General features: G+C 42.2%; 1 protein-coding gene across 6 annotated transcripts in view; it reads right to left on the minus strand.

Moving 5' to 3' along the window:
• TBC1D1 (TBC1 domain family member 1) overlaps positions 1 to 20,047 on the minus strand; it is a 990,385-nt gene that overhangs the window by 308,527 nt on the left and 661,811 nt on the right. For 3 of the 6 annotated variants that reach the window (XM_078678346.1, XM_078678348.1, XM_078678349.1), the window contains exons 12-13: positions 19,506 to 19,625; positions 19,032 to 19,174 (exon numbers count right to left, since the gene is read on the minus strand). In XM_078678346.1, coding sequence (XP_078534472.1) covers positions 19,032 to 19,174; positions 19,506 to 19,625 — 263 coding nt within the window. The remainder of the gene's footprint in view (positions 1 to 19,031; positions 19,175 to 19,505; positions 19,626 to 20,047) is intronic. The other 3 variants (XM_078678347.1, XM_078678350.1, XM_078678351.1) reach the window with 1 other exon arrangement.

The raw sequence follows: 20,047 nt of genomic DNA on the forward strand, positions 1-20,047 counted from the left end.
AGGGTCTCAGACACCTCAAACTAAAAAATTCTCTGGAAGAATTACAATCACGGTACTGGTGGCCAGGCATGAGCCTGCGTCATACCATGTTTGTAAAAAACTGCCCAAACTGCAACAGAGATCACAGTGGGGAGAGAAACAGTTTAATACCTCGTCGTTCTACTCCAGAAAAAATCAGGAGTAAAAAGGAAGGGTTGCGATTAACTTATACAGGCTAGTTCCACTTATAATGTAGATCACCAGCACTCGGCTGACGTCCGGACTGTTATACAAAGATTTGCGAGTCTAAATGGCATATACGCTAAGAGCATGCTACGTTTGACCATTGTTTTCACTCTAGCCCAACAGCCTGAGGGGAAACATGACCAAATGAGCATAGCCCAGCGGGAATCTTCTCACTTCCTTCCTGAGGGTAAGGGATGGTGTAAAGAAAAAACCAAGGCATAAAGCAATCTATAGCGGAAAGGATATTAGGTTCGGGAGCTGGGTGGGTCAAACATCTAATAAGTGTCCAACGTAGTCTCAATAACTTGCCAAGAAATTCTCTGAAGGGATTCAGTGCGTACGAATTATTATTTGGAACTAGGATGATGATCTCTGACATTGATAGACTTCAGTGGTGAAAGAAAAAAGCTTTGATATCAAAGACCGTTTGGCTATTTTGCAGGACTTAAACAAAACAAGAAAAGACCTGAGCAACATAAAGTTGAAACAACAGCCAACAACCACTGAAGAACCACCACCTGTCCCAGCAAGACCTGTCTGGATTCCAAAAGTCGGGGATCTAGTCAGGGAAAAGATCGCGGTAAAGAAGGAATTTGGGCCTTCTTACAGAAAAGCAGTTCCTGTCTTGTCTGTCAACGGGACAAGATCAGTTGTACTACCGCCACTTGCTGGAAAAAAGGAGAACCGAGTTGTATCCATCGACCTGGTAAAACCACAACATGTGGCCGATAACAAACAGTAGGCCAAGTGGACTCCCAATAAGTAGCAGAACACCAAGGTTTGCTACCAGTACAGAGGTTCTAACAAAGAGGCTCATCACATTCGAAACGCCTACAGAAGAACAACAAGGACTATGCAGCAATGCAATAGAACTCAGACCTCTGAAAACCCAAATAAAAACATTTAGCAGAGACACACCAATCTATAATGAAGTACCAAGTGAAAATGCAAGAAACAGAAATCCTGAACCAATTGGAACAATTGACAGAACAGCATCCGGCTACTTCATAAACTTCGATGATTCCTCTGAAAGCTTCAGTGAATCAAAGACACAGCCATCATCAAAAACCTTTAAAGATAAAGCTAAGGAACTTTTGAAACAACTGAAAGAAACATATCTGATTTCCCCATGGATTGAATTTTGGGTGGGTTTTGGTGCATTTATCCTCATACTTTGGCTCATCATGATACTAACATTGGGACGCTTCATTGAGGGAAAATATGCAAAAATGGACACAGCAAGTCAGAAAATCAACTTGATCCTCAAACCACACACATCTTCACACATCGAGAAAAGAGAACTTTCTTCAGCCAACTTCACAGCCAATCCGATACCTGGTGGGGTAGCCTGGGACAACACTGACTATGAAATTTATGGTCCGGTCGAGATCCTGAAATATCCACACCAAATTAAGATCTCCTTGAGTGACTTTGCAAAACCAAACTCATTTGCTGATGATTGGGACTTCGAAAGCATTAATAATATGATGTCTGACTTAGTAATGTCTGCTAAATTTACCAAACATGATTATTTGCAGGGTTCTACAAATTATGATCGTATGTATTGCTATAACCACTATGGTAACCAGTTTTTACAAAGATCTCCACAACCTAGAAATGTTTTAAATTATAATCAATGGGAACATTGTGCAACACCTCCAAAAGGGAGCTCAAGAACCGTTTACGACAAATATTCATATTTTTCAGGTTTTAACACAAGTAATGCTGAAACATTTTATTTTAAATTGTCAAACAAAACAGGGACCAAGACCATGATAACCAACACAAAATTGTTATATTCAGACTCATTCTTTGAAAAAATGAATACTTTTGGATTTGATTATTGGGACAAAAATGTTGAATTGAAAAGTGTTTGGGGTACAAAAGAATGGCAAGTACAGGGTATAGAAGCTTTGTTTAGAGCCTGCATGATCCCAGAACAAATGATATTTTTAAATGACACTGTTCAACAAACCACCTGTCTTGGCCTAGCCAAAATCAAAGATTTAAATAAACCGTCTATTCCAAAGCCAACAATGTTTAGCAATAACTCTGATACAGATGAAGAGATAGACGTACACCATATATTAAACCAAAACAGAACACATCCTGATTGGAAACAGTGGTTGATCTGGCCCACAGATACTAATAACTGTCAAGACAGATTCCTGAACAAAACACAGGGGTTCAAAATGACCAGGCCAGACCCTAGATATCCTCAAAGACATCACCCAGGGATAATAACAACCTACAGTGTGGGCAAATTATGCCTTCAGTGGCTACAAACTTCCACACTGGCAGAAATTAAGCAACACCTAACTTTACTTACTGATGGTGCTGACTTGCGTGATTTCACTTTGGGACCACGCAAACAGCGTCAAAAGCGTTTCATAGCAGCCTCTGTATATGCAGCATACAATGAGGCCTGGAAGGTTACTCAAATTGAAACAGCAGAGAGAATACGGGAAATTGACCGTATTAATTTGGAAAAATCACTTTCTGTAGTGGACAATGGGTTAATGACTCTGTCCTCCAGAATTTTTTCTTTGGACAGCATTGTGTCTTCAGCAATCGATATATTATCGCAAGACTTACTGTTATTACAACACGGTCAGTCACAATTGCGTTCTATTGTACAGCTTGGCTGGACGTTACAAAATCTGCGTTCAGGCTATGTGCCTTGGCGTCTAATCAACACAACGTCATTATTCCAAATCTTTAACCTTACTGATAGACAAATCAGTATGGCACAAAAGGGTGCTGATTATACAATCTTGAGCATTGAAAAACTCGAAAGATTACCAGTGACAATGTCAGAACGACCTGTCAGTGAATGGATAATACATGGGATAATAAATATTCCAATCTCAACCTTCAGGTTTCAATACTGCCAAAAATATATACAGGCTGGCATGTACAAGAAATTAGGAAAGGGGTACCTTAAAACAACATGGAACCTGCCCTATTCACATGCATGTGTCAGTAATAAAGGACAGAAAGTGTTTCTTAGTGGCAACAATTGTGCGATGTCACTAAGTGGCACACTTCTGTGTAACGGAATTAGTTTGCATGGAGCCTGTGAAGGGAATTCATACAACCTTTCATGTCACCAGCAAGGCGCACCTGCAACAGAAATAGAACCATTCTTTCAAAGACTCTATAATGGGAGTTACATTCTTATTGTAGACCGCAGATGTTGTAGTCTTATGCCCGGGACTCCTTATCTAGTAACTACGACTGCGAAGGTCAAGTGCTGTGGACGCTCATTGTTCCCCAGCTCCTTCCCAGACAGGGAGGCAAGGGCATGGCCCGATTTGAAAATTACTTCTATTCGAATAGATACTTTAAGCAGAATGAAAACAGTGTTTCTTCAGACGCCTACCAGGCTCACGTCATCAAAAGAAACGTATGATCTACAAGTCGCAAGATACATACATTATTATCAACTAATTCCCCCGTACATTTCGCGGAAATCCTGAATGAAATCTTAAATATTTCTGATACCAATGGGGTCTCAAAGGTATTTAAGACAATATTTTCGATGGCATTAACACCATTCAAAGCCATACTGGGTATTTTTCCAGATTTCGTCCATTCGATTTTTGGCGGACTTCCCCTGATCTTGGGACTAATTGCAGGAATCCTATTCTTAGTCCTTATTTTTCGTTATGGCAACCCATGTCACAGACAAAACTCTTGCGACAAGGGAAGAAACAATCCTAGCCATTGGATACCGGGACCGGATATCAAAAATCCTGGGACTCTCCCGGCTTAGAGACCTGAACATGACTTGGTTTCTATCATTTCGACCAATGTGGCAAAGATGTGTTTTACCTGTATTGAGGTGTCTGCTATGCGGAGAAGAATGCGTGTTAGACACCTGTCTGACGCTACAATCGGATGCGCCGATGGATGCAGAAACATTGTTGAGCCCGATCAAGGTTCATGCTTTGTGCTGCCCTCAAAGGCTACCAATCCTGATGACGGCATTCGTGGAAGCTTCACCACTACGATTGATGGGTAGTGAAGTTCAAGATGAAAGCAGCATCGAACAGGTACGACCTTCTGTCAGCAATGCGAATCAGAATGTCAATGGAAACAATCATGCACAAGAATGCATGATTACACCTATTTCCGAGTTAGTGGAACTTTCCCAGGAAGCTGTTGACAGTTTTTTCGAAAGCCTAAATGATATGATGTTCTCACCCGAACAGAAATAGAGACTTTTGAGCAAGCTCGCACACGGCGTTCCCTGAATTCGGCCTTCAACTTTAAAAATATAGTCACATGAACAGATTTTCACTCCAGTTCACGGACAGCAACTCTTTCAGAAGCCCCATTTTATTTTTTCGGTTTTTCGGGACACTTATCTTCTGCTTAAAGTAAGACACTATTCCTAAAGAAGTAAGATTTCTATTTTTTAGATACTTTATAGACTTTAGCTGCCCGCTGGTATGTTCACAAATATTTTATTCTGTGATGGAATGGTCTCGAAACTTTTTTCTGTATTTAAGAAACCATTTCATGTGTAATTCTCATATACCAAATAAGCAATAATGTATACAAATGCGTGATTACTTTAGCATTATTCCATAGCTTGAGTGCATACAGTATATATGTCTGCAAATTTTCCGTATATTTGAAGAATTTCAAAATGCATTTATGTATTTTGGGGTGATAAGGTATACACACTACTCTATAGTATGTTGTACTATGTTATACTATGCCTAGATTAGTAGATATGTCCATAGTTAGCGTGGAGTGGGTGTCATGTATTCCTATAGGTTCTGAATCGATCCCCCTATTCCTGACCCTATTCTAGTTAAACAAACCAACAAGTTAACTAGCAGTCAGCCCATGAGGCAGAAAACCCCCATGATGCAGATACCATTATCTGACGCAGTCACACTACGGCACAGGAACGTGTTATCTGATTAGGTCATAACGCTTGCGATCTAATTAGACAAGCGATATTCCTCCAGCCCCTGATAAGGCATACGGAGTTCTCATAACAAATCAAACCTATGACAACCTGGGCAAAACCCTGCGGCCATTGTTTTGATTTCACCGAGAACTTCAGTAAAAGAATGTGCTAACGAGCAAGTCGTATGACATCCTTATTGACGTATCTATGTCCATCCTTACGTCAATCTCGGCACCTTAAAGGTATAAATATTACCGATCTTGCCCTATGCAAACACACGCGTGGTGACGAGACGGAGCAGCCATACTTGCCGAAGCCAAGAGCAGAGCAGACCCCGCTGGCAGCAGCCCCGCCTTTCTGACGCGCTGAGAGACGCGCTGCTTTCTCCTGCCGAGAATCCAGCACCGGCGTTTCTGGGCAGCCCTCGCAGGCAGCCTGGAATATCGAGACCAGAGAGAGAGATACCATTCCTCATTCATCCTAACTTCCAGGTACAGAACTGAATAACCCCTCACAGAGAATTCTTTAGTTATTCACTTGGCAAAAACAAACTTAACTTAAACTGTAACTTTCTATTCCCGCCCTCGTATTAGACTTAGGTCAGGTACACGGGGTAGGCGTATTTAGAAACACCAGTTGAGTACGTTTAGTCAAATGTATATATGTGTATGTAATATATTTTATTCATTTTAAAACATCATATGGCTTAGAAACCATGTCAATGTTTTTACAGTATTATTTTATACTATTGCTTTTAATGTATGCACTTTACTTAGCTATAAGTATTGCAATAATATCGATCCATTTCTCTTGTATGAGAAAAGAGACTGATCAATAAATAACACCTTTTTATTGAACACGCCCGTCTCTTCCTTTTCTCTACATTCTGATGAGACTAAGAATGCACGTACTGACTGAGTAAAATAAATTGCCTTTTGTTCACACGACTCTCGAGATTTACTCTTGATTAGGGGAGAGCAAAGTTGTCATGTTCTATGGTTGTCAGAAACTAAATCCCTTCTTGTCTAATCAGGGAAGTTAAGTCCTCCTTGAACATTCGAGAAAGTTTCTAGTGAACTCTGAGCTAAGCTGGCAAACCCAAAACTTTAAGTCTAGTATCGACAGTAGTAGACCTAGTTAACGTCTGGCCTAGGCCTTTACTGCTGTAGGTATTATTCCAATGCGCAGAGCCTATTGGGATGATAGGAACTACACTACAGTCCAACGGCAACTGGCCCTTGATGTAGGTAGGGTCGCCAGGTGCCGGCCTATACTTTTTTCAATTCTGGGGTTGACAACCCTGGCACGTGTGGGTTCTTTAAAAATGTCTGCAGCATGTTTCAAAACACCCTTCAGCATTAGCAGAGTTTTGACAGTCTTTTCAGAGGTGGAAAACCTATCAAACAGAAAATCCACTTCAACAGGGTCAGCATGCAGCTGGACGTCGTGATTTTTAGCTGCCCTCTCAATTAGAGCGTTAAATGCCGCAGAATCCTCAGTAGGTGAGGGTTTTAACAGTATACACTTGAGTGTCCGGGGCAGTTTGCAGATCCCCTGGGTCCCCAGCATCTGCCCATGAGTCATGGTGATCTTCAGGATCAGTGTCAGCAGGGAAGTTGTACTCTTCATCCTCCCCTCCCCCAGCCTCCACATCAGAGTAAGCAGGTGAGATTGGAGCAGTGTCCTGAGGCCGTGGATAAATAGGTTCAATTAGAACTGGGGAATCCGTAGAAGCCTTTTTCCTCTTCAAAGGAATTGTGTAGGACTCCATAGGCTGTGCCGGCGTGACCTTTCGCTTGTAGATGGAAAGTTTACCGGTGTCGGCGTCGATAAATTGCTCCGACTGCTCCTCCATCAGGGGTTGTCGATGTTTTGTGCCTACAACTGCAGGGGTTTGCTTCGGCCCCGTGGACACCTTCTTGGGCGCGTCGTCGACCGTCCTGGGCGCGAACACCTTCGGCGCCACTTTCGGCAGCAGCGTGAACTGGATCGGTACCGTCGACGTCGGCGGTTTGGCAGCGGGCTTCGGGGTGGAAGTGTCCTTCGGATCGACCGCGGAAGCCTTGTTCCTGATGCGTTGCAACGAGTCCGACACCTGCTTCGAGAAGGATGCGGACGGCTTTGTCGACCCGACAGGTGTTCTCGATCCACCACCATGTGCAGACTCGAGGGCGACAGTACTTTTGGCCTTTTCCGGGCGACGTGCTGGGTCGACAGCTTTTGGAGCTTCGAGTCCTATGTTTGTGTCGACGGCCTTTGGTGCCGACGGTTTTGGGTCGGCGGCCTTGACAACCTTTTTCGGTGCCCCAGTCTTCGGTTCGACGCTCTTGAGGGACTTCACCGGATCGACAACCTTCTTCTGCTTCGGCTGGCCCGACATGTCCGAAGACGTGGAGGCGACCAAAGCGACAGGCGTCTTCTGTGTCGACGGCGTCTCTATCACTTTCGGTTTTGTCGAGAACGAAGCTTTCACTTTCGGTTTCGATTTTACCAATGGCGGCTCCGTAGGAGGGTCCGTAGCCGGGCCTGTAGGCGAGACCGTGGATCGAGGTGAAAGATCTTGGGTAAGGCCGTGTGGCGATCCCTCGACCTGAGTCTTAGTGATTGTTCGAACGGGGCATAGCTCTTCCCCTGAGCTATCTTCCGTGGCCCCATAGGCCTCATTGTCGTCTCCTACCTCGTCGACGACGTCTTCAGTATCGAGCATTTCGACGTCTGCGTCGTAGTTGGAGTCGATCTCCGCCGCTGGAGTCGAAATCGGCTCTTGATCTTCCTGCTCATCTGCTTCTTCCCCCTCGAAAATGTTCACCGGGTCAGGGGCCATCTGCTGGGCCTCTTGGCGCGCCACGCGCCGAATTCGAATCGTCTTCTTGGAGCGAAAACGGGAACAAGCCATACAGTTGGCTTCATCAGGATCCGGCGACAGGCACTTGTTGCACACCGGGTGGACATCGATGTGGGGATACTTTGAGTTGCACACGTGGCATCTCTTGAACGGGCTTCGTTCCATGATGTTTCGTCGAAGTCTGGCTGCGTTGACTGGGCCTCGAGCACCGAAGAGCCACGCGGCTCCTCCGGATGTCCGACTCGGGAACTGAGCCGGAACAGAGCTGGGCACCGAACGCAAAACAATACTGACAGTATAGGAAAGGCTTTCGGGCCGAAAGAAAAGTTTCTATCGATTCCGACCTTGAGAGATCAAATATGCATCCGAACCCAATGGCGGAAAAAAACAATCTGGGGATGGAGTCGATGCCCATGCGCACTGTAGTCAAGGGGAGGAGCCACCTATCTCGTGATACTTCGAAGACTCTTCCAGGACAACAATGTGCAATCATCCTGACCCAACACTAGGCGGCGATCTATGCTACAGATATGAATTCAGCAGCCCACATGCCTCGAACATAACATAATGAACAGAATTTTCTCCCCCATGGAACTGTGGTTGGATCAATTCCTATGGTCCTTGTTGATTGTTGTTTGTACCCAATGTGCCCTTCATGGAAATCCAAGGGGAGAGTATTACCGGATACACAGGTGGCTCGGACAGGAATGTAAGAGACTAGAAACCAGTCAAATAGGGACACCATACCCCGTTCCTGAGTTTTTACCCAATAACGCAATACATTCTGGGTGTTGCTGTCATGACTGAGCCAATTATTTAAAAGTTCTGGGTTAGAATGATTTGTGGATAACAACTAGATTCAAATAAGTCCCTGTATTAATTGACTAACTTTAAACTTTACCTAAATATTAAGAGAAAACACTAGTGACATTCATTATACCCCAGAATTAATTCTAAGAGGTGTGGAGGTAGATGATGTCGCATTATTGAATATGAAATGTTGCCCCTCCTATTACATGTATAAATCTCTGCCTACCCTGACTTCTAATACATGGGCTGAAGTCAAAGCCCTCCAACATCTCACCAAAATAGTCAATCTATCATTCAAAGTACGTCTCCTTAACACGCTCTTTCAAGGAATCGGGTAAAGACCTGGACAATTTAGAGAGTTACTCTTCTGTTGCGAGTCTCCAGTAGCTAGCACCAATCAAGGAGCTCGCAGAGGAACTTGGTTGATCAGTGCAACTTTACAAAAGAATCAGTAAGGCTTTTGAGACATCGTGGGATGGAGACGCCGCAGCACAAGATCTATCCAAACAGTTTGAAACCACTGTTATCATCCTAAAATGTCAGAACCGGCGTTGAAGATATTATGCGTATTTCGGGTAGGTAGGCAGCAATGTGTTAAATTGGAAAACTTTCAATCCCTTTAGTCATTGATGGAAGGTAGAGCTACCTCAAGAGTCTCCACTTTTACGGCCTTTACTTTACAATTCCATCAGTGGTGGCTAGCATGTGCCGAGGGTGGTGGGCGGAGGTGAGAGGAGGATAAAAAAAATATATTAGACTTGCCTTTCCAGCGCAACGTCCTTCTCACTCGGGTGTCTTCAGGAAGCTTTGGATGCAGGAAACTCCGCTACCCAATCCTGGCACTGCTTTCTGAGCATGAGAGCAGCATCAGGATTGGAGAGAGCAGGTTCTCTCAGCACTCCTAACAGCACTGGATGCCTGTGCTTTCACTAATCCTGCTGTCTAAGACAGTTAGGTTAGAGAACTTTTCAATGTGAATGCTGGCTAGCCATCCCAAGATGGCCGGCCAAAGAGACATGCGCATTTTAGATCGCACAGCTTTCTGCTGCTGCCACTCGGCAGCGCTGGCCCCACCCCGTCCAGACACTTAGCTCGGGACGGGTTGCTGAAAAATAAAATGGTAATAAACTTTATTACCATTTTATTTTCAGCTCTGGGGCTTGTGGGCGACAATGCCCTGCTCAAATCTAGGAGCTGCCCCTGATTTCCATCACACCACTGTTGAATTTAAAGGGCGGTAGAGGCTCGAATTGTAACCCCTGTGCCAAAGCGGGGCACTGCCCACTAATCTGTAAGAACCAAGATGGTTTCATTTTGGTAACTGAAGTACTAGAGGAGATAGCAGCTAGAAAACGAGTCATAACTGGAGTCAACCTTCCATATGGCGGTTACTAATTTATTGATCCAGACAAGACAGGGCTCTTTTAATACAGCCTACTTGGCTTCTTGTAACAAAGTGATTTAACCTCTTCAACTTCTGCAAAATGCTGGAAGCACCAAAGCGCTTAAAATCGCTTCACTGGCTACCTGTACATCATTTAATCACTTTCAAATCTCTGACGATCATGCACAGGGTCATTACTTCCAAATGTTCTTGGAACAATCCTATTAGAAACCTGTGTTCTGGCAGCTTCTGCCTTTTCTCTGCACTTAGATCAAAAGAAGCTTCCTACGGTGACAAAGTATTCTCCATGGCTGCTGCAAAAACTTGCTACCTCTATCCCTACAACCCAAAACATGCTCTAGATTTCAGAAAAGACTTGAATATCTGGTTATTTAACCAAACAATGTCTATAACTCCAGATGTTGAGCTTAGGTTGTATTAGCCATACAATGCCAAGAGGTCAAATATCCCATAACATAACAGCCTCAACTTGAATGGGATAAAACACAACTACATTTGTTAAGTCTCTGCTACACTTAGGTGAAAGAATTTCCATTCCCTTCTCTCTCATCTTCCCACTTCTTTCTGCAAGCAAAATTGAAGTAATCTTGGATGCAGAAATTGCCATTAACATTCACAAAGGATCATTGGATCAGGTAACTTCATCATCTTCATCAGCTGTATTGCCACTGAATTACCACAATAATCACCAAGTAGCATCTGGCTCACTGATTAACACAAAACAACAAAATGCCAAGGTTCTGCTTGAATTGGCCCCGATGCGTCAATGGACTCAATTACAACAGATACACAATACCGTGGCACACCCAATCCCAACTGACAATAAATATCATATCAATGCACACAGCATCAACACTTTGTACTGCTCATAATCATTAGACACATTATCTTTAAATTGATTTCTCATGTTCAAATGTGTGCACAATTTTGTAACCCTATATCACTACGTTTGTACTGTTTGAGACCTTGCAATCAGGAACTATCGCGAGCTTAGTGGCAATAGAGAAAAGAACAGTAATTTACTATCTGTAGACAATAGATTGAAGCTTAACGTGCTGTCTTTTAGAAAAGCAGAGAATACATTTCTTTACTGTAAATTGAACTTGGATGAGTCAGTTTGCTTGACTTTTTTGCAACTGTCTCTTCTTTGTTCATTTGCTTCCCATTTGTTTCTGTCTCCCTGATTATTTTGACGCCATATAGCACAGAGGCACTTAGTTTAGAAGCCCACAACCTCCTACTACATCATGACCCCCACTGACATTTTCCTTCTTTTCTCTCGCCTCTCCATCTTTTAACAGATTTAAAATGTATATTCAGTTCCCCTCTCTGCTCAGCTTTGAATCTCATATACAAAGTAAAAAAAAAAAAATTCTATACAACCAACCCTCCACTTTATAACAAAGCACCATAAAGAAATGTAAGGTTGCTGTGAAACAGAAATGTGTTTATTTCTGGCTAAACCTTTGAGCTAGTCCAATGACACCACACTGTCTGCAACTCCCCATCAAAACTCCACTTGAGTCCACAGCACCATAAAAAGGGGAACAGAGCAAAGCTCATCCCAGGAAGGCATACATCTCCACATCAGCGCCACACACTCTTCACACAATCTTTTTTGCAGCTTCCTGTGAGAAATTGCTTGCTAGGCCTTTTCCTTTACTGGCCCTCATACCATTGCTCTGAAGTTAGAAGAATGCAACCTGATGTGGACCACCTTCCAACCACTCTCTTAACCTACTCTGCTTAGGTGATTGAACCTAACAAAAGTACCAATGCCAAGTAGCTTTTCCCATATGCCTCAAGAACAAGGAAACAGTACCCACTGACCCTCCCAAGTGAAAACCAATGTGGCCACATCTTCACCTACATCGTACTTAAATTCCTCTTCTCTTAGATAGCCACCTTTCATGATTTTCTCATTGAGGTGAAGATCACACTAGTCTCTCCAACACCGGCTCCCACACCCCTTTTCCAAAAACAACTAAAGTATTTTTGAAGGGGAGAGGACAGAAAAAGTATTTTTTTCAGTTGATTCAGGATCCCATTACCCATTTTCTGGTATGAATGAAGAATCTTCTTTTAAAATGATCATCCTGACCATTTCTTTGGTCAATGATGCAATAAGGCAAGCTGATCTTTTAATCCGCATAATAAGCACAGAAAGATTAAGATTCAGGATCCAATGAACAAGACTAAATACTTCTGCATTCCTGAACTTGTATATTGCAAGATAAATGTTTGCATAGATAGATTTCAAGACCCATTAAAATTGAATATTTTTATACAGTTGCTGAAGAGCGGAGATAATCGGTGGCCTGCAGACTACCCCCAAGATTCCACCCTCTCACCACTGACTTTTTAAACTCTGTAGAAGCTCTCAGAATCCATCACGTCAGCTAGGGAATGAAGAGACAACAGTTCTTATATGATAGCAAGCCCTCACCTAAATGAATGGACATTTATTCACCAAAAGAAGCTATGCCCTCATTGGGTGATGTATGTACTAGTCCGACCCTTAACTGAATCCCATGACAAATCCATGCTCATTAACAAGAACGTCAAACAGTCCTAGAGCCAGGACTGACTTTCCCAGATGAAGTGGGAGAGATTTACAAAATCATGACCAGAATATGAAAACATATGTTTGTCCTCAAGGTCCTCTTCAGCAAGAAGAGGTAAACTGAGTTGTTTCAACTCTCATTCAGGTAAAAACCAAATATGCCATATACCCCCCAGATGACAACTTCACAAACATCTGAGCTTTGGTTCTCTCAATCCAAGACTCCCTGCTGACCAGTGTCCTCAGTATCCACCTGATTGCAGTGAACAATTGCTTGTGTACCACTAGTAATGTGAAAAGTCTAAAAACAGACTATCTTCCAGGAGGAGCCTGTCCAGTCCCAGACACTGACCAGGTTGCTGGATATGACAGGAGGACGAAAAAGTATCACCCATCTCTGTAGGTCTATGTGGGAGGACACTTTACCTATAACTCCAAGGCCCACATTCGATGAGAAAAGAGCCTCGGGACGGGTGGAGAGGTGTGGCTCACTGGTTAGAGGCAGCAGACCTGTAAGCAGAGAACGGCCCGGGACCAGGGTTCAATTCCCGACGCGGCAAGGTCTTGGACCAGGGTCAACGGACTCGATAATTCTCGCCTCAGTGCCTACTCTAACCAGGGAACACACTCGGTAACTCTGGGCATTAAGCTTGCCTCATCTCTACAACGGCCCCCCACAGACGCCAGGGATGCCTGGTTTCACCCTGGAGATACCCAGAAAGGGAGCATCTCACAGGGAAAACCAGGACGGGTTCCCCAGCGGTCTACAGCGCCAGGACACTCAGGTAGAGTAACAGTGCGCTTTACAAGTATCCCACATTATATCACGCAACGGGATTGGCAAAAAATACACAAAAAGACGCCTACATTCAGTTTAAATGCTCGATTTTAATTAATCAATACAACTTTGTCCTCCAACTGTACCTCACTCCCAATGTTTTGTAAAAAATCTACCCTACAAGAACATACGAATATCCTTGCTGTAGAGCTCCTGCAGCTGACTTCATTCATAGTCTGGTATTGTGTTAAAATAGTGCCATATTGGAGAAAGATACTTGAAACTCGTAAACAGGTCACAAATTGGGAACTGGAGGGTACCCCCCCGAGAGATACTGCTGGGCTTACTTCAAGCCTCAGTCAAAAAGAAACAGTCATAGATTACTAATCCTTGGGCTAGTATTGGCTAGGCTTTGTATCGCTATTAAATAGTTAGATGCATGCCTGCCGACTCCAGAGGAATGGCTGCAGGATCTACTTGAATGGTCCAACAGCCGAGGAAATCAGGCTGAAACAAATTAGATGAGATGAAAAACTAGAAGACGACCTGAGAGCATGGAGGCAGATTATTCTTGAACTGATGAAAATGAGGTAGTCCACAAAGACATAACCGACTAGCGAAACCTACCACCTGTACCTCCACACAAGGTGCCCAAAGGGGAACGGTGCAAAACGTAATGGGCAACCCAAACAACCCATGAGGGCTTGGGCAAAGTAAATGACTTTGTTACCTCGCTGTCACATTTTTTGTATAATGTTTGCAAAAGTACCCTTTTTTGAATAAGATAAAATTGAATATTTTTCTACATACACCCACTCTTTGTTTTTATTTGTATTTGTTCTGTATATTTCTACATTGATGGTTCGGATCACATTTTAAAAAACTTTTTTGACCTTGTGATTTGCTAACACTACTTAAGGTATCAAACAGCTGCAATTAATCATTAAGTGATTAATCTGATCCCGGTGCCAAAAAAAATCAATAAAAATGGTTTAAAAAAATAAGAAGATACAGCATTTCCTCTAGTCTTGCCATGTTGTCAAAAACTGGAGAGTCTCCAATCTTGGGGCAGTATAGCCTGTGGAACCGCCTCCCCATCTTATGGCAACATCAAAAGAGGCTTCTACACTACCTCACTATCAAGGAAAGAAAGCAGGCTTCATTCTGTATAGATATAATTATGTCAACGCATGCTATTGGGAACTACCTGTTGAGACAATTTAAAAGCTTCAGATAATTAGAACATTCAGTGAGACTTACTTTACACGGATTGACTGCGGCTAAGGATATTGAGATGAATCAGTTATGTTAAGTTCACTGGGCTTGTTATGGCCAGGCGCTCAATATTCTCCTCTACAATCTATGATCTAATGTGGCTGTTTGCAGTCAGTGGATCAATTTATGTAATGGTCCCTCACTTCTCCTCGAAGGGCTTTCTTCGTGCAGACGACTCAGCTGGTGAAACACTTACCACTCCACCTTTGATCAATTTGAAGATACAATGCTTTTCAGAAGCACTCCAGTCCCACCCTTTTAATTATAAATTACATCTGTCCGGACCCTTTGGGTAGGTGCATTTCTAGTGCCTAGCAGCCTTCCAGTGGAAATGTGTTTAAATGCATTCCCAATATTCCCATTCTTTTATTCGAGGATTGAGAGAGCCTAATATAAGCCAGCGGCAGCAGGATAGCCCAATCCAGAAAACCTGCCATGTACTGGCTCAGGTACAGTTGCTGGGGACGGGATAGAAGTTGATTGACTGACTCAGAGACAACGTACGCAGTTCTCTCATACACGCAGAGCCAATAAGGCAATATATAAAAATTAATGTAAAGATATTTTAACTGCATGTTGCCACATTTAAGTTTGGGTTTGCCTTAAGAAGGCAACTGTTTACTGTGTGTCAGAGAGGAAAACTTTGAGTTTGGGTGCTGCATAAAAGTAGCAGGAATGTGTCAACACTGTATATGAGGGAGGTGACCTGCAAAAAAAAAGAACACATTTGAGTATGTTGGGTCATGGAAGACCAGGGCAGTGTCCTGTATGAGTATCCTGATGAGTATGTCGAATTGTTGAGTGTTATTAAGGTGCACACTGCATAAGAGTGTTCTTTATCTAGATGTACAATCCTTTCAGAAAAGATGTTGAACAAGATGCGGGTGGCTAATAGTGCTTAATATGAGTACCCTGTGTAATAGTAAGGAGAATCAAGTATTACAATATTGGCTATTAAAAGACTGAATAGTTTTCATGGTTTGCAGCCATGGAAGCATTATGCGAGAGAAAGCATGGGTTTCCCTGGATGGATATTTAAACCAGCCCCCTAGGAATAAGGCTTAGCTATCAAGAAGAAGAGGATTTAGCACGTGATTCTTTGTAGTCATTCAGGATTTGTGTCGACCACTCAAGCAAGATCAATGAATTTGAACATGATATTAAGGTAAAGGGAAAAACTGTGGATGATAAACACCAGGGACATTTTTTTACACATAAGGTTAGAGAAGATCTGTCTAGGATTATAAAAGATTTATTTTTGACTGTTGAGTCATCCATTTGGCTTCCTCTAATTGTCCTAGCCTGTATAAAGAACTGGGAGGTGCATCTATATATTGAATTGAAGAGTGTAAATAAGATCTGGCTTAAATATTTGATTTGCAACTTGATGCCATAAGGTGATGGTGGAGGAAGGTTCCCACCATCTAACCTTTTGGGGGAAAAAGACATATGTTTGCAAGGGGCAGAAAATGAAAAGAAAACAGGTGCATGTTAAAGTAAAACCACAATCTTATTATTACACATTATAAACCAATGGAAAATTATTAATCGAATCTCAATAGTTCATAGGAAGGCGATTTAATAAGTAGCCCTTATATTTTTCAATCCTCAGTGAAAGCAAATTATTAAGCAAATCTCAAAAATTAAGAGTACATTTGATTCAGAGTCCTTATATTTTTCAGGCTTCGTCGATGTCCTTAATATTTCTGGAAATGATTCAAATTAAACCCGCCTGTCATAGAATGAGTGGAATAAAGTATTGAATTTTACTTAATTTAGCTTAATGGTTCAAGAATGAAAAACGTCTTGGTTCTCAATATAAAAATGCACCATGATGTAGCTACGGTGAAAGTAAAGAGGACTACCAGTAGCGGCTGCTACGGATCTGGAGTGGTGTGGTAGGGGAGGAGAGGAGGGGGGGCGGTATGGAATGCCAGAAGAAAAGAAAACACTTAACTTGGCCGAGCGGGGATGCATATTCCTTACGAGGCTGTGTAAAGCAAGCCGGTAGGGAAGATGCAAAGTGCGCAGGACTGTGTGGCCGGTTCCAGAGGGCTGGTCAAGCAGTCATGCGCATTTACGGAGAGCAAACCACTCCTCTCCCTGCTCTGGCTATCCCGGCCCGGAGAGACGATCACTCCAATAGGAAAAATAAAATGATAATGATACGTTATTATCATTTTATTTTTCCTATTGAAGTCAGTGGGGCGACGCTCCTCCACCTTAGCGGAAGAGCGGCCACTGATGACTACTTGAACCAATAGTGGTACAGCCGATCAGTACGTGTTTCGAGGAGCAGCTGATACAAAAGAAAATCCTTCCAGGGGGCAAATTACAAAGAGCTTGTGAACGCAGCTGAAGATTAGAAATTGGAATACCAGATTGTAGGTCCAGTATAGCGATAACGCAGATTGATGCTCTGAAATCTTCAAAGTATAAAAGAGTTCTTGCATAATTTGAGGTACAATGCCCTTTGGAAACGAATAACTTTTACTTCTTGGTAAGAGTATAAACAGCAGCAGTTTCATCAGAAAAGAAACATGTCTGCACTGACTGAAAAACACCATCTAACCATCTTCATCAGGCCTGCTGCTATGGTTCAGTTCATGAGGACACCCTTTAGCCTAACCTCAGTGGTATCATGTTTTCAAAGGATAATTTTTTATATGTTTGAAAGTACAATATTCAGTATGTTCAAAAGTAATTTTTGTATGTTTGAAAGTACAATATTCAGTATGTTTAAAAGCTTACAAAAGTATTATTACATTAAAGAGGGTATTTTAGTAGTACATTTGAGGGGGATCACAATATTGTTGTGGATCACGTGTGTCCATAACATAAAGTGGAATAAAATATTAGCGAATATAAATGTGTTTACAGGGAGACCTTTACATCTACCAGTGAGAGTCACGGTCCTTGTCAATGCTCTGCCACCTGACAGCAGGAGCAGTTGATGCATTCTTTTATTCGTATGAATTTTATGCTAAGCATGAACTTGCTTCCAAAACAGAGACTCTCAAAAGTTTACTGTTGAAGAAAGACTGAGCATACACCAATGGGATGAAAAGGCACGGGAGTGTTTCACAGAAATCAATCTGGTATCAGTAATGCACCTGCACTGTAGTAATGTGTAACCAGTCATATTTGTTTCCATCCCTGTAGAAGCAGGTTAGTATTTCATGGGTGGTTTACTGCCCCTATTTGGAGGACAGGGGATATATGATATTGCCTTTTATTACACTTGCTCAGACGCCCAGAATCTAAATATTAAGTTGTTGAGAAATAAATTATTTCTTGTACTTTGACAGTACAACAGTTGTGTGAGAAACTCCCTTCATAGTGTACACAGGTCACAAACCATTGGTTCACATATCAAACAACAAACACGCTGGCAAATCTAGTGCCAGGCTTGTTTCATTGGGTACAGAATTACATCCTCAGATTAAGCATATTTCTGGGGCAACATCTAAAGTGAAATTGTATGTCCAGGCTATTGCTTCTGGATGTTGAACATTGTCATCTTGATGCATGGGCGGAGTAGAGAGCTGGATATGGATCCTTCAATATGTGCATTTGTTACTGTATCGATGATTTGTCCATTTCAGAATTCGTTAGCATATTGGTAATGGAAAAACATGGCAAGTTTAATTAAACTGGGCTTTTTTTATTTTAGTAAAGGTTAGCTTAAAGAGAGGGAACTGTCACTTGAAGTGCATACAGTTTTGAAGGTTGCTTCAGATTATCCTATCGGAATTACATGTTATTGAAAGTTGATTAATGTCTAATTCTCTACACACAGCTCATAAAGGTGAGGCATGGCATGTTCACATGTCTCTCTTTGCCACTGAACCATGTTAAGTATGGAACACCGTATAGGACCCCCTCCCCAATAAACACAGCAGAGGATCAATCATGATAAGATCCTCCATAGACATACCAGACACTTAAAAGGAAAATCCAACATGCCACATTCACATATAGAGCCAGCTCCAGCCAATGGAGCTTGCACACCCACAGAAACCAATGGACAGCGTATCCACAATGATTTCAGTTACAAGCGGTGGATGAATATACTCCTAACCACAATACAACCACACTGATGCAGAATAAGTATGCATGTTGTCATTGGCACTGCTTCTTCAATAAAGCAACTCCATGCATACTGAAATCCAACAATATCTACAACATGTGTTTATGTGGTCTTACCTCCTTCATATCGGTTTGGAGAATCAAAGGATTTTTGCGGTGTTGCTACACGAAGGAATATCTGCTGTCTCCATGAATGTCTTCGAGTTCTTACTGGGCTTTCACTGTTAATGTCAGCTTCATCTGGCTTACAATCCAAATCACTGAAAGTAGTAAATGTGTAAGAGAAAAGTAAGATCAAAGTCTTTGACTGTAGACGCACCTGTGAACTGAAGAGCAATGATACACAATGGAAAAGTATAATCGTCTCTACATCGGAGGTACAAGTATGGGTTACTACACGGTTAGTCGAGGAAAGCTTCACAAAAGTAAGCACAGTCTTCCACTCCAGATCATTAATTAGGAGGATATCTCAGAGTTCTTCCTACATAATTACATCCTTTCAATATTTACAAAATATATTGTGGTTATCAAATCCAATATCCCAATCATTAAAGATGTATCAGTCGACTGACAGTAATAATTGAGCCCTACCTTTTTTTGCTGCTTAAGTCAGAAGAGTGATTTTCCGCTACAGGAGCCAGAAATTTAAGAAAATTTGGCACAGAGGAAGAAGAGCGAAGCTTGTTCCGTAGGACAGTACGGTAGGAGAAGCTTGGAGGACAGTTTGAAATAAAGAAGCAGTCAGGTAAGGCAAGAGAGCAAAGAACATAAAATGTAAGCTATAAAAAAAGCTGCCACAACACTATGGAATTTCTGACACGCCTAACAAGGAATATGCAGACGAAACCCATGTGACTTAAAGCGATTTTGACGTCCATAATCATAATTTCTGATCCTTTTAGTTTGCAAAACTTAAATAAAACTTTCGACAGTTTTAATAATGTTTCTAAATCATTTAACCCACTCCACACTCACCCAATAAGTACAAAAAGTGTAACGTTTTACTTTTACGTAGCATGCACTGTATCAAATAATTTATTTGAGGGTATGCGACCGATCACGCTCTGACATTAGTTAAAAACTTGCAAAGGCTATAATTACTTTGTCCATTTTGGGAAAAATAAATGATATTT

Source organism: Lissotriton helveticus, chromosome 2_2, assembly GCF_964261635.1.
Source record: "Lissotriton helveticus chromosome 2_2, aLisHel1.1, whole genome shotgun sequence".
Lineage (NCBI taxonomy): Eukaryota > Metazoa > Chordata > Amphibia > Caudata > Salamandridae > Lissotriton > Lissotriton helveticus.